Source organism: Sprattus sprattus (genome assembly GCF_963457725.1).
Source record: "Sprattus sprattus genome assembly, chromosome: 8".
Classification (NCBI taxonomy): Eukaryota; Metazoa; Chordata; class Actinopteri; order Clupeiformes; family Clupeidae; genus Sprattus; species Sprattus sprattus.
Genome location: NC_137927.1, coordinates 28,610,049 through 28,622,793, shown reverse-complemented (window position 1 = coordinate 28,622,793; position 12,745 = coordinate 28,610,049). Strand labels below are relative to the sequence as shown.

General features: G+C 39.8%; 2 protein-coding genes across 2 annotated transcripts in view; one reads left to right on the top strand and one right to left on the bottom strand.

Annotated features, from left to right (window-relative positions):
• The first annotated feature begins 915 nt into the window (after positions 1-915).
• On the top strand, positions 916-3,560 carry lbx2 (ladybird homeobox 2). Its single transcript, XM_080844167.1, has 2 exons — positions 916-1,547; positions 2,384-3,560. Exons 1-2 carry the CDS (start codon positions 1,223-1,225, stop codon positions 2,842-2,844), a joined length of 786 nt encoding a protein of 261 aa, XP_080700293.1. The 5' UTR covers positions 916-1,222; the 3' UTR covers positions 2,845-3,560.
• Positions 3,561-6,709: 3,149 nt separating this feature from the next.
• pcgf1 (polycomb group ring finger 1) overlaps positions 6,710-12,745 on the bottom strand; it is an 8,892-nt gene continuing 2,856 nt past the window's right edge. The window contains exons 6-9 of the mRNA XM_080843453.1: positions 11,863-11,905; positions 11,626-11,712; positions 7,230-7,310; positions 6,710-6,839 (exon numbers count right to left, since the gene is read on the bottom strand). Of these exons, the coding sequence (XP_080699579.1) occupies positions 6,789-6,839; positions 7,230-7,310; positions 11,626-11,712; positions 11,863-11,905 (262 nt within the window). The 3' untranslated portion in view covers positions 6,710-6,788. The remainder of the gene's footprint in view (positions 6,840-7,229; positions 7,311-11,625; positions 11,713-11,862; positions 11,906-12,745) is intronic.

The following is a 12,745-nucleotide window of genomic DNA, read 5'->3' as shown; positions in this document are numbered from 1 at the left end:
TTTAATGCTACGTTATGAAGGAAATGGACTTAATCATTGCATACGTCTTGCAATCCAAAAGTCGGTCCGATTTAGACAGTTTAAGGATGTCCTCTCATACTGTCATCCACTATTGGTCAAATGACCCAGTCAAAGCTCAAACCTCATTATTTTCAGATTCAAAACATTAGACATCCTGTGTTGTTTTAGGTAAGTTAAACTATAGCAAGACAAACTAAATGGTGAATGATAGAATACTCTCCACTCTCGTCTTTTGGTGACATATACGCTGGTAATAATAATAATAATATTGATTATGATGATGATGATTATGATATGATGCAGAATAATTCAATAATGTAGAAAGATAGGTCAGATAAAATTGCCTACACTGCTTATTCCTCGGCAGACCTCTCATAAGAAATCCAAACAGAGGGACCTTTGCCCATGTTCATCGTTATAAGACAGGCGTTTGAACGTTGCTGAACGTTGCATTTTTTTGTGATCTTATTTTGTCCTCACAAACTACTGGCGCTGTAGCCTGATCCCACTCATGTCATCTCCCCCATCCACGGAGGCACTTAATGGGCGTTTGTAATCTGCGCTAATTAAGCCACGGGAATGCCACTGATATTCCTGCTATGAGCAGTAACTCTCCCTTTTCAGTGAGGGCTATACGTGGGAGCACGTGGTCTCCATAAGTGGGAGTGAGATAGAGGATGCATAAACATTTCGAGCTACCTCACCCCCTTGAAACTTCGACAACACTGCAGGGAAACTCCTCCTATTCCCGCGACCAATTAATTATTATAGCTGGCCCTTTAAGACTGAGCAGCGGGTCAGTAAGTAGTGTAGTGTTTCTCTAATTGAACTTCGCCCAATCAACAATAACTCGTTAGCAGTTGCTTGCTCTTTCTTGTTTCCGTGAGACAGCTTATTCCTCGCAGCGAATCGACCCGTGGCCAGTACCAATATACGTTCTTAAGATCTTCATGGAGTTCCTCAGAAGAACTTGGAGATTCTTAAGGGGAATACAATTCGTGTGCCTGACTGCAACCCACGCCTGAAGCATGGTGATTTTAGACAACCATTTGAGGCAAAAGAAGATCGAACATTTTGTCTAAGGTCAGCTAAAGAGGCCGATAAAGAAGTTTTTATGAAGAAAGGAAACTCCCGTTACAGTTTTTTCGAACAGTTGAATGCTATAAGTAACGTTTGCTGAAATACTTTTCCTCGGACTGCGATGACCTCTAGTAAAGACATGAAGGCAGGATCCGTGTTGCAGTCCAGCGGCGAGGAGAGGAGACGGGGTCCTTTGGACCAACTCCCACCCCCGGCAAACTCGAACAAACCTCTCACCCCCTTCAGTATTGAGGATATTTTGAACAAACCGTCTGTGAAGAAAACCGTGGCAAGTCTATGTCCACCCCGAGTCCTGGAGAAAGTGACCGGCTCGACTGCAGCTAGGAACGGTATTACCACTCCCTCTTCACCGTTATGCGCTTTGGAGGAACTAGCCAGCAAAACATTTAAAGGTCTGGAAGTCAGCCTTATACAAACAGCAGAAGGTGACGTATTATCTCTACATTAACGCCGGGATAGTGTTTATTTCATTATGTTAAACTGCCTTTTACACTTTTTGTGATTTAATCCCCCCTGGTGCATTGAAGCAGTTTCAACTATTTCGTTGTGTGTCCGAAAGCTAAAGCAGCTTATGTGTAAACATCAGACATTTTATGAGGAAGTTAGCATAATGTGTGCAATGTAAAGTAATGTTAGTCATGCCATTGTTTCGTGTACAACTATTACGAAGTTGTGAAAGCAGTGTTATAATAATGTTATTGTGTGAATTTCATAAATGGTTATAAATAAGTTGATTTATTGGCTGGGTGTGAAACAATATTATGGCATAAACAAAAAGTTGCCATTGTCTACTTTTAAAATGTAAAGTGAATTGTTTCGGCATTTTTGCATTGTCAGCCAATGCTGTTTATGAATATATAAGGATAAAACGTACTTGTATGCAGGTCTTACTAACATATTATGGTTGAGCTGTCATCAATATGCCATTGCCCCTCGCCATAACCTACAAAGGCCAGTGGCCTGTTATAGTACATTGCAAATATTATAATAAACTTCTGTAGGTCGCTCGAACAAATATCTCTGACCTACCTAACCCAATATAATCGTGTTGGAATGATGTTTTTTTTGTCCTCGTGAAAGTCTAACAGCTGTTTTGCAGCTGGATGCAAACTATGGGGCCTGCATGTGTCTTGATAGCCTACATTAGTGACTCTGCATTGTTTTTTCTCTTGTGCGTTGTTTGGAACCAGTTAGCGTTACGCGTCTTACATTTTTCACATGAACTCATGTGTTGGTATGTGTCTTTATGTCTTTCTTTTAGGTCGAGAGCATCTGAACTCATTTGGACAACGATCGGCTTCCAAAAAGAGGCGAAAGTCTCGCACCGCTTTTACCAACCACCAAATCTACGAACTGGAGAAGCGCTTTTTGTACCAGAAATACTTATCACCGGCCGATAGAGACCAGATAGCCCAGCAACTGGGTCTGACCAACGCTCAGGTCATCACCTGGTTCCAGAACAGACGAGCGAAGCTCAAACGGGACTTGGAAGAAATGAAGGCGGACGTGGAGTCGTTAAAGAAAATCCCCCCGCAAACTCTCCAGAAACTGGTGACTATGGAGGACATTGACGATCCCCAGAGTAGTTCTGGGGCCATCTCTCCCAGCATTTCCCCCTCTTCGCAAGGACACCGAGCCTTTCCTCAGTCCCCGTCTTCGTCCAGAGGCCAAACCACAGACGAATTCTCAGAAGAGGATGAAGAAATCGAGGTGGACGATTGAGTTTGGCCCGCATTTTAAGCGAGGGCCTTTGTTTTTTCCCCCACAACTTTTGCACGGACGTTTACTCTATCGGAGAACTTGAAAAACGAAAAGGAATTTTCTCTCTGTGCTTCATAATTTATTAAAAGGATGGCAAAAGCTAAAAGGATGTCGAACTTTCACCTTGAAGACATTATTTGAGGAATACATTTCTTTCGATAGGATGTGAAAGATACTTAGTGGTTATGGTACAGGATCAAGACTACGACATGTGTATGTACATTTTAAGTTTATTTCGCTATTTGATTTGGGGGGGGGAAAGTTGTGCAATTGTTTCCTTATACCATTCAAGCATTTATATTACAGCTGCTAACGAAACATATCTGCCAAATGTAATTTTCAACCCAAAATTTCACTGATACATTTATATATTTATACGGTTAATAGGGTCATGAAAGATCCCCCAAAAAAGAAAATTATTGGATCCACTGTGGAAATATTCATTGCCGAATTCAAAACTTGAAATTGCAGAATCCTTAAATTATATTGCCCAAAATGCAGGGTAGTCAGTGCTAGCAGGTAAATCAAATAAAAATCTGTTAAACATGTCTTCAAGTTATTTCATGGGTGAGATTGTGTATAAATTCAATTACAATGCATCTTATGCGCTAAAGTTATTGTAACGTTCTATTTAATCATCATTTATGTAAATAAAGGGTATATGATATTTCACGACGTTTCTTGGCGTGATATAAATTACTGTGTCCAATACATTCTCACATCTTACCAGTTTGATCACTACACATTTTTTTCCAGTTTGGTTTGATTATTTCACCAGAGGTGCGTTGGTCCTAAAGTGTATGGACTGTGTTTCAGCACAATTGACTACAACAGGAGTGACACTTTGGCCTGTGAAAGTAAAACGTGCCCATTGAAAAAACAGTTCCCATGAATACTGTTTAACTAGTTTTTCCTTTCAGACTTGTTAACACATTCTCTGTGTTAAGTGGCCGAGGCCCAATTAGGGACAATCGGGGCAAATGGTCTTCTTCAACTCCCTTTCTGTCACTCCCCCTCGGAGTGAAAAAAAAACAACAATTGTCACAAGAAGGTTAGAGCCTAGGGCTGGCAACAAAAAGCTTGCCAGCACCCTCGTACCATATGGTTTATGAATTTCCCTACCATAAAGTAGTCAACATGATTGATTAGGTTAACCCGCCTTGCCGCACAAAAACAGCTTCTCTGGGCCGGCTGAAATAATGCCACGCATCTGTGCCCCTTTAAAAGCATGTGTTAAAAAAACGCCCATGAATAGCAATTGATTAGCATGGTGTTCCTAATGAATACATCTCAATGGGGGGCAGTAGAAATGGGAGGGATGTTGTCTTTCTCTCCCGCATCCTTATCCATGCCACCGCCGTCTGCTGAATATCTTTCGAGCCCATTTGTAATACGTGTAACGAGATCAAGGAAGCGTCAATACGGCCAAGAAGAGGACAGACCGCCGGCGCACACAATTGGCCTAATCGACTGGAATAGTCGGGGTTGAAAAGTCAAGTAGATTTTTACGAGCACATTGTGGAGAGGGTTAAAAAAACTTGCCACATTTTTCTCACTGTTCACTCTGAACGAGTTGATCCCCCAGTTGTTGCAGTTCTCTGACAAATACCTCGGTGTCACATGTAACTGTTTCATAGTCCTAAATGCGCTAACATTTCATTTGTTTGTCCAATTATTGTTTCATGCACTCATGCGTTCTGCTGTAGGCCTATGTGTAAAATCATGTTTCGGCCAGTGCGCTGTAATAGCCTAGATAACTGAAATGGTGTTCCAAGTTCCAGAAATCGACACTATAGGAATAGACTAAATATTGAATATATATAATCTAGATATTTCTTAGACACAGTTTGGACCTAACAGCATGAACATAGTGAAGTTACCAAATGAGTGGTGCGACTGATGAAGTCTTCATTTAATTTCGGGAGCCATAAACCTGCCCCCGAAACTGCTCGATGTCAGAACTGGATGTGCAGGCTTTCGTTTACTGTGGTGTGTGTGAGATACATTCCAGTAAGGCAGCATGAAGGCCCCGAAGATAATGTTTTATAAATCAAAGTATGAGTTAATAATGAAATTATACGTTTAAATGACGTGGTTTATTTTTTATTTTAAGATCACAGGCTAACTTGTGCTCTTATGCTGTTAATAAAAAAACGACAGTTCGATCTAAACGAGGCCAATTATTACACTCTCGAGGATTAACATTAACCTAGTAGGCAGTCAATACATTGTAGACAGTTGAAAACAGCTTTAGGCACTATTAGGGATATTTTTGTACTTACAAAATTATTTTCTTTAAAATGAAGGACTAAAAGGAAGGCCGAAAAATGTGAAATTAATGACATAATGGTTTTTACGCAGCGAATTGTTATATTATAATAATAATGATGATAATAATAGAACGGAAGAGCCTAAAGTTACCTGGATAGAATTTTTTTTTTCATGCCGAGTAATGTCACTGACAGGTGTATTCATGCTTAGCTTGAATGCTTTTGATTCACGTGCTTACATTATTCTCACGAACTCGATGCACAGTCAGTTCGAGAACAGCTTTACCACTTTGTTTTCACCTTCTCTGGTAGTTATACCACAGAATCCCTGCCTAAACAGATAACAATATAGATAGCCCAAGGCACATCATTAGGCTTCGTTGGATACAGCGATCACTTGGCAAATTACAGAAGAAATCCACAGTGATATAACCCTTTGTTAATAACTGATAGAGTGGCTTTGTTTAAGAGAGATTCATATAGTTACTGTTTATGCAATATGTGGTATGTCGCTTGCCTAGGGAACACACACACTCGAAAGCACACAACATGGAAAACACATCGTAATGAAGTATCAATAACATAAAAACAAATGTCCATAATCGCCAGACAAGATAATGATTATGGCAAACGAAAATGTACCATGTCTGCTCTCTCGAACCGACGATTTGTTCTGCATTGTACAATTATACATTTATTACTTTTTTTGTATTTGTGGAAATTGACGTTTTGTGTTCGTCGTTTGTCTCCTAACGATTTCAGGCAGTCGTTCAAAAGGCCTAGTGAAAGACCCTACACTAATTTCTTATTACAAAATATAAAGATATCACATGCTATCTGATAACAGATATCTGTGGGGGAAAATGCTAAGGGGAACATCACTAAATAACTTCACACAAATCAGCTAACAGTCCACACCACCTTAACCTACTATTCACTATTGAGTCAAAAAAATTGAGGACGTCTAGGTGAATGTGTTAGCCTATATGGCCCGAGGCGTCCAAGATTAGTCTCTGTTTATCACTGTTCGGTTTTTTTTGTCCAAGACGTTTGCGACGCACTTCAAGTTTTCGAATAACAGAGATTGAGACTGGCGTGAGCTGAGCTGACCCAAGTATATAGACTATGAAAATGTGTCAAATTAACCAATTCATTTGCTCAATACATTGGCCTACGTCAGCCAGTATAACCTGAGACTGATGTACATTTATTTTTTTACCCATGTTTTGCTATGGTACAAGTTTTGGATGGATGCAAACGCTCTATGTAACAATTTCCTCAATTTGTTTGTTTAAAATTACAAATAGTTACAACTAAGGAATTACAAGTACGAGACTCATACAACTTTACCATTTCAGATAAAAAAGACGTCTTTCTCACACGAATGGTAACATGGCCCCCTAGTGTTAGAGAGCTACAGTGCATATGGGTATTTTCTGCAAGACAAACCTTCTGGGAAGTGGAGAGGATCCCAAACTTGATCAATCCATTCAAAACACACATAGTTTTAACAATTCAATTTATTTTCCAAAGTACCAAACAACAAAATAAAAAATGTCAGCACACAAAGATATCAAAATAGAATATATCAAATACAAAAACATGTTTACATTTCTTGAAACCATTACAAAAGTCCTATCTTGTGCGTTTGTCTTTGATGCTGTAGTGGAGAACCAAGGGTTGAGCCTTAAACACAGAAAATGAGGAGAAGAACATTTTTAGTTGTCTTCATCACATAGTGAATTTATCTAGAATTATCTCATTACAAGTATCTCATTTAATTTACACAAAGTATGACAGTTTAGCTCTTGCTTCAAAATTACATTCTTATAAAATCCCACAAGAGCAACACACACACACACACCAATACATATGCCTGATACGGGACAAGCTGACAGGCCGTTGTTCTGTGTGCACATACAATTATGAACTGTATTTATGATCTCAGCCAGCTCGCCGTTGGGCCCTAAACGATTGCTGTTCTCTTGCTAAATGACTTCCCAAAGGGAGACGTCAAATTGAAAAGTGTAAAGGAATGTGGTATGAAATCATTGGCACAACACGAGTCTGCCGTACCTTGCCAAACCAGTAGGAGAGCCACAGTCGTTTCATGGTCATGTGATCCGGAAGGGACTCATTATTCAGCAACATCTGGACCTACGGCACAACAAAGACCACGCAGTTGAGGGGGGAGGGTTGAAGAGGGGGGCTTGGCATGAAGAACCTCAAACAACAAACACTTTCTGTTTCTGTAATGGTGCTAACGCTCCGGCGCATTTCAAGCCTCCGAGAGAACAAAACTAAATCTGTGTCGAATATCACATCACCACATTCGCTGATGTCTTAAGCGGCAACAACAGCATGCACTGATATCCAATGTAAGAGTGTGAAACGATGTTTTCAGTGAGAGTTCATAAGTTCATTAGATTTCATAAGTAAGAGTATACACTGGTATCTTAAGAGAGTAACCCTATGTCTGAAGTTAAAATACACTGGTATCTTAAGAGAGTAACCCTATGTCTGAAGTGAGAGTATACACTGGTTTCTTTAGAGAGTAACCCTATGTCTGAAGTTAAAATACACTGTTATCTTAACCCATTTCTGCCTAAAACGCCTGCTAAAAACGCCTGTTAAATCCTATGCTATTCTATGAGAAAGTACCTCATTTCCTGAGGGTTTTCTGAGAAAACAGTAAGAATTGTCAACGTCTACAAAAACCTTAATATCTAAGCCTCTGTAGCACTTAGAAACATGAAATAAGAAGCATTGTGAAGGTAAGAACAGCAGGTTTTATTAAAACCTGCTCCCTGAGCACACAAACAACAATAACATTTGTAAAAAACTCTCAAACACACAAAAACAATATAAATCAATGATATAAAATACAATAAATACAATTTTCAAGTATGCAAACATTATGAGGGAGGGGAAGAGGGGGAGGGAGGGGGAAAGAGAAATGGGGAGGGAGGAGAGGAGAGGGATGGAGACATCCTGGGGTGGAGCTGGCCTCGCAGTTCACATGGAGCATGAAGCCATGGCGGGGTTAACGTTATCCTGGAGATGGAGATATCTGTAAAAACGTATGGCAAAGCATTCAATCATTGTATTATTATGAGATCCACCCTCTCAGCTGGTGCTAAGACAATGGCCTACTAGACTGTCTATAGGGTATAGGGGTTATAGGTGTTCATATGCCAATTGAAGGTCTCTTTGAGGCACAGACAGGGAGTACACATTCAAGTTGGATACACAATAAAGCTACACTAACAGAATAGTATATTTCCAGTTCCATCAATGTTATTTATAGTATTTATATTTATTCATAATTGTATTACTATTCATTATGATGTATTATGCTATACAGTTCTCCACGTTATTTTTCTTATCTAAAATCTTTGGACAAAAACGTCTGCTAAATGTAAATGCTATTTATTCATTATGCCATTATTGTATCTATAACTAACATTATTGCATGTATATATTATCAACCATCATCACCATTAGTAATCGCTATAGCACCACTATCATTACTGCCCATTCCGTTTTCTAAGAGAAGAGAACTCGGAAGATCGCACAAGAAAACAAAACATAAATAATTACCTCCAGATCATTGCCGGTTGTCCAGTCCACCTGGAATCCCTCCTCCTCTCCTTCCGTGCCCACAAAATCCCACTCCTGTGCCGTATCTAATGGATCCTCTGACACAAAGTCATTATCCTTCTCCCTCTCACACTCAAATCCTTCAAAATCTATGTCGAAATCACTGACATCGCTATCAAAATACTCCATGTTCACTGCTACTTCTTCACTGCTACTTCTCGCTAGCCAGCATGGTATCACTGAAAACAAGCACAGAATATCGCGTGGCTATCTGATTGATTGACGTGATTTTCAGCCAACCAAAGTTCATTTTGGTGGTCATCTGATCTTTAGCAAAGCCTTAAGACCCCTCCCATGTGTAATTTTAACCAACCAGAGTGAGTTATACGCTGCATTCGTCATGAAAACAGCACGTGTACAAAATGCTGCGCTACGCAGCAACCGGCAGGAAAGCCTATGCTGCGCTACGCAGCAACCGGCAGGAAAGCCTATGCTGCGCTACGCAGCATCCGGCGCCAATGGGTTAAGAGAGTAACCCTATGTCTGAAGTGAGAGTATACACTGGTATCTTTAGAGAGTAACCCTATGTCTGAAGTTAGAGTATACACTGTTATCTTAAGAGAGTAACCCTATGTCTGAAGTGAGAGTATACACTGGTATCTTTAGAGAGTAACCCTATGTCTGAAGTTAAAATACACTGTTATCTTAAGAGAGTAACCCTATGTCTGAAGTGAGAGTATACACTGGTATCTTTAGAGAGTAACCCTATGTCTGAAGTTAAAATACACTGTTATCTTAAGAGAGTAACCCTATGTCTGAAGTGAGAGTATACACTGGTATCTTTAGAGAGTAACCCTATGTCTGAAGTTAGAGTATACACTGTTATCTTAAGAGAGTAACCCTATGTCTGAAGTGAGAGTATACACTGGTATCTTAAGAGAGTACCACAATGTCACTGATATCCTCAAAAAGTATCACAGGGTCTTAAAGCGCCTGCACGTGGTGTTGCCAAAAGGGTTGTTTATATTTCCACTCATTAGCCAATGAAATGACACCCCTCCCTTCTATGTTCCTGGGCCTCGTTTCCCAATAACGACGTATCTTAACGTTCTACGTGGATTTTCGCGACATAGTAGACTCAGTAACACTTTCTATTTACGAGTGTTTCCCAACCATCAACTTAAAGTCAGGTGCACGAGTTCTTAAGTATCTCTTAGGAGCTGTTTATGTCACGTTAACCTGTTTACGTTAATTGCTGTGAAATTAGCTAGCCTATGCGTGCATCGAACGTGCACTGTGCACTGAATTCGGGGCGGGGATAGTAACGCCATCTCCAGCAGAGTATTTAAACTGTGTTCCCATTGTAAGGACATTTATTACGATCTGTCTGAGAGTGGGCTGTCAAAGCTAGCATCTCAAAGTCATACAGTACAGTAGGCTACATACATTCAATAAAATTAACCTACATTTGAGTCCAACTGCATGACCATTCTTACCCTACACTTACCCTTACAATAAAGAAGTGATCCTATTTCAACCATAACTTCATTTTAAATAATTTCTTTCTTTATGACATTTAGTTTATAGTTTAGACAGCAACGTTGACATCTATATTCAACTGCATCCACTACATAATCTCAAACTTTATTTGTTGGTAACTCTCCAAAAAGGCTACCATTAACACATTTCTTAATGAAAAGGAAACATGCATCACAATAATACTTCAGTGTAACCTGTACCTATGTGGAGTGCAAATATGTCTTGCCATTACACTACCCAACAGCTCTACGTCTGCTAACACTACAGAATGCATAATTCCTACGGGCACTGCACTAGTTTTGTATAGCCTAATCTTTATTTTCAAATACTCAATATTCTTTATTTCTATTTTGATGGGAATAGGCAGGTGAAACAATGACATTCTCATGATGTGCTATACACAGAAACATCGTTTGAATTTCTTCTATAATAGGCCGAACGACGCCCCTGGTGGATTGCATCGCTAAGTGTGAAGTTACTACTGGTCCTGACCACACGTAGAATTCTTCTCAACGAAAGATAAACTTAAGCTAAGTGCCGCGTCGGGGAAACCGGTCTGCAACGTAGGATTCCTCTTACGAACGATTTCAAGTCCTAAAGTGCTAAAAAGGACTTGAAATCGGTCGTAAGAGGGATCCTTGCAGAGTGGTTTCCCGACGCCGCACTTACGGCTATGATGAGTCTACGATGTCGCCAAAATCCACGTAGGCCGTTAAGATACGTCGTTATCGGGAAACGAGGCCCAGGTGTGTTAAGTGGTTGGAGTGGTGAATGGCTCAGCCCGTGCCTCAGAGCCAGGACTGTGCACCAACATCTGAGCTTTTTTTAGCACTCAAAACAGACGGCCGTGTGGAGCTATTCGAGTATGACACAAAAGTCTATTGGATTAGAATCGAACTCCACCTGTAAGTAAGAAAATTCACTGATATATTAAGTAAGAGAGTAGCCCTGTGTGCAAAAGCCCAATGTCTTCAGTAAGATACAGTATTACACATATACTGATACATTAAAAAAACAGAGTAGCCCAATGTCTTCAGTAAATGTTTACACTGATATTTTAAATAACAGACTAGCCTGATGTATGTGTATACTCTCACTGAAGACGCCTTGAGACAGTTTTATTGTTCTGGCGATATATAAATAAAATTGAAATTAATTGAATTGAATTGATAATTAATTAAGTAACAGGGTAGTCTGATGTCATTGTATACTCTCACTGAAGCAACTTGAGACAGTTTTATTGTTCTGGCGATATATAAATAAAATTGAAATGAATTGAATTGAAAATGAATTAAGTAACTCTGATGTCCTGAGCAAGATGGGATCGACAGACCTGGTGCTTCTCCACGTTGAGCCGATGACACAACACCTTTCTCAGGTGTCTGACCTCTGCTCTGACTGAACAACGTACAAACTTCTTCTGCAAAGACAGTGGAAGCGTATTCACAACACACAAACAAACAATAATAAAAACAAGAAGCTGAACTGGCCAATAAAATGTTCTGCAATTAAGATGGACATCCATTTTCCTGGGAGAATTAAATCTGCAGTTCTGTAGCAGGAGGCATACCTGTAACGTTAATTTGTTTTTATCCTTTGATGAGTATGACGAACTGTGGGGGGGAAGAAATGACTTGATCAGTGAACTGCAACTCTCTACACTGTGTCAACTGCGTCCTCTCAAAAACCCAAAAAGTCAAGGACATGAAAAACACATACAGCATACAGATGTGGGGCGTTAATAATTGAACAAGGGGTCAAAACTAAACTGGTACCCATCCAGCTGTGTAAATGTTTGGGTGTGAAAACATTCTATCGGAGCCCTGTGGGTCCTTCCCTAGGAGTTTACTGACGCAGAAGGACATGCATTTTGGACCAGGTCCAGCCTGTGCTGCGCGAGGGGTGGGTGTTCAGCTACTCAGACCTATTCATTGATTAGAGATTCACAGTACTGTGCAAATGTTTTAGGCATGTTTGAAACTATGCTGTAAAGTGAGGAAGCAACCAAAATGATACGCATAGTTTTTACTTATCAATCAATAACATCTAAGTGCATAAAAAAAAGAATATTCAAGAATATAAATATTCAGACACAATATATAATACAGTGGCATAAAATAAACTGTCAAGACAATTGCATAAAACTTTTGCACAGTATTCTATATATTTACAGCAAACATAAAGTATTGCAATAAGGATCCTCTTATGAGAATCATTTCAAAGTGGTTTGTGCGGTCAGTGAAGGAACAAGTAGGTGGAATGAAGGGTTAACTTTTCACACTACTGAAAAAGCAACTAGTCTGTTTGTAGAGGATCCAGTCCTTGTAAACAGGATTTAATTATACTCCAACACAGCAATATCTTAGCACGGCACATTTAGCTTAACCAGTTGGACTGTTGTTGGCTATAGCATTTGGCACACTGAGGCAAAGTGGCAATGGTGGTTCAATGTT

Coding starts and splice junctions, on each gene's coding strand:
- lbx2 (XM_080844167.1), top strand. CDS start 1,223: ATGACCTCTAGTAAAGACATGAAGGCAGGATCCGTGTTGCAGTCCAGC. Junction 1,548..2,383: donor CCTTATACAAACAGCAGAAG/GTGACGTATTAT, acceptor TCTTTCTTTTAG/GTCGAGAGCATCTGAACTCA.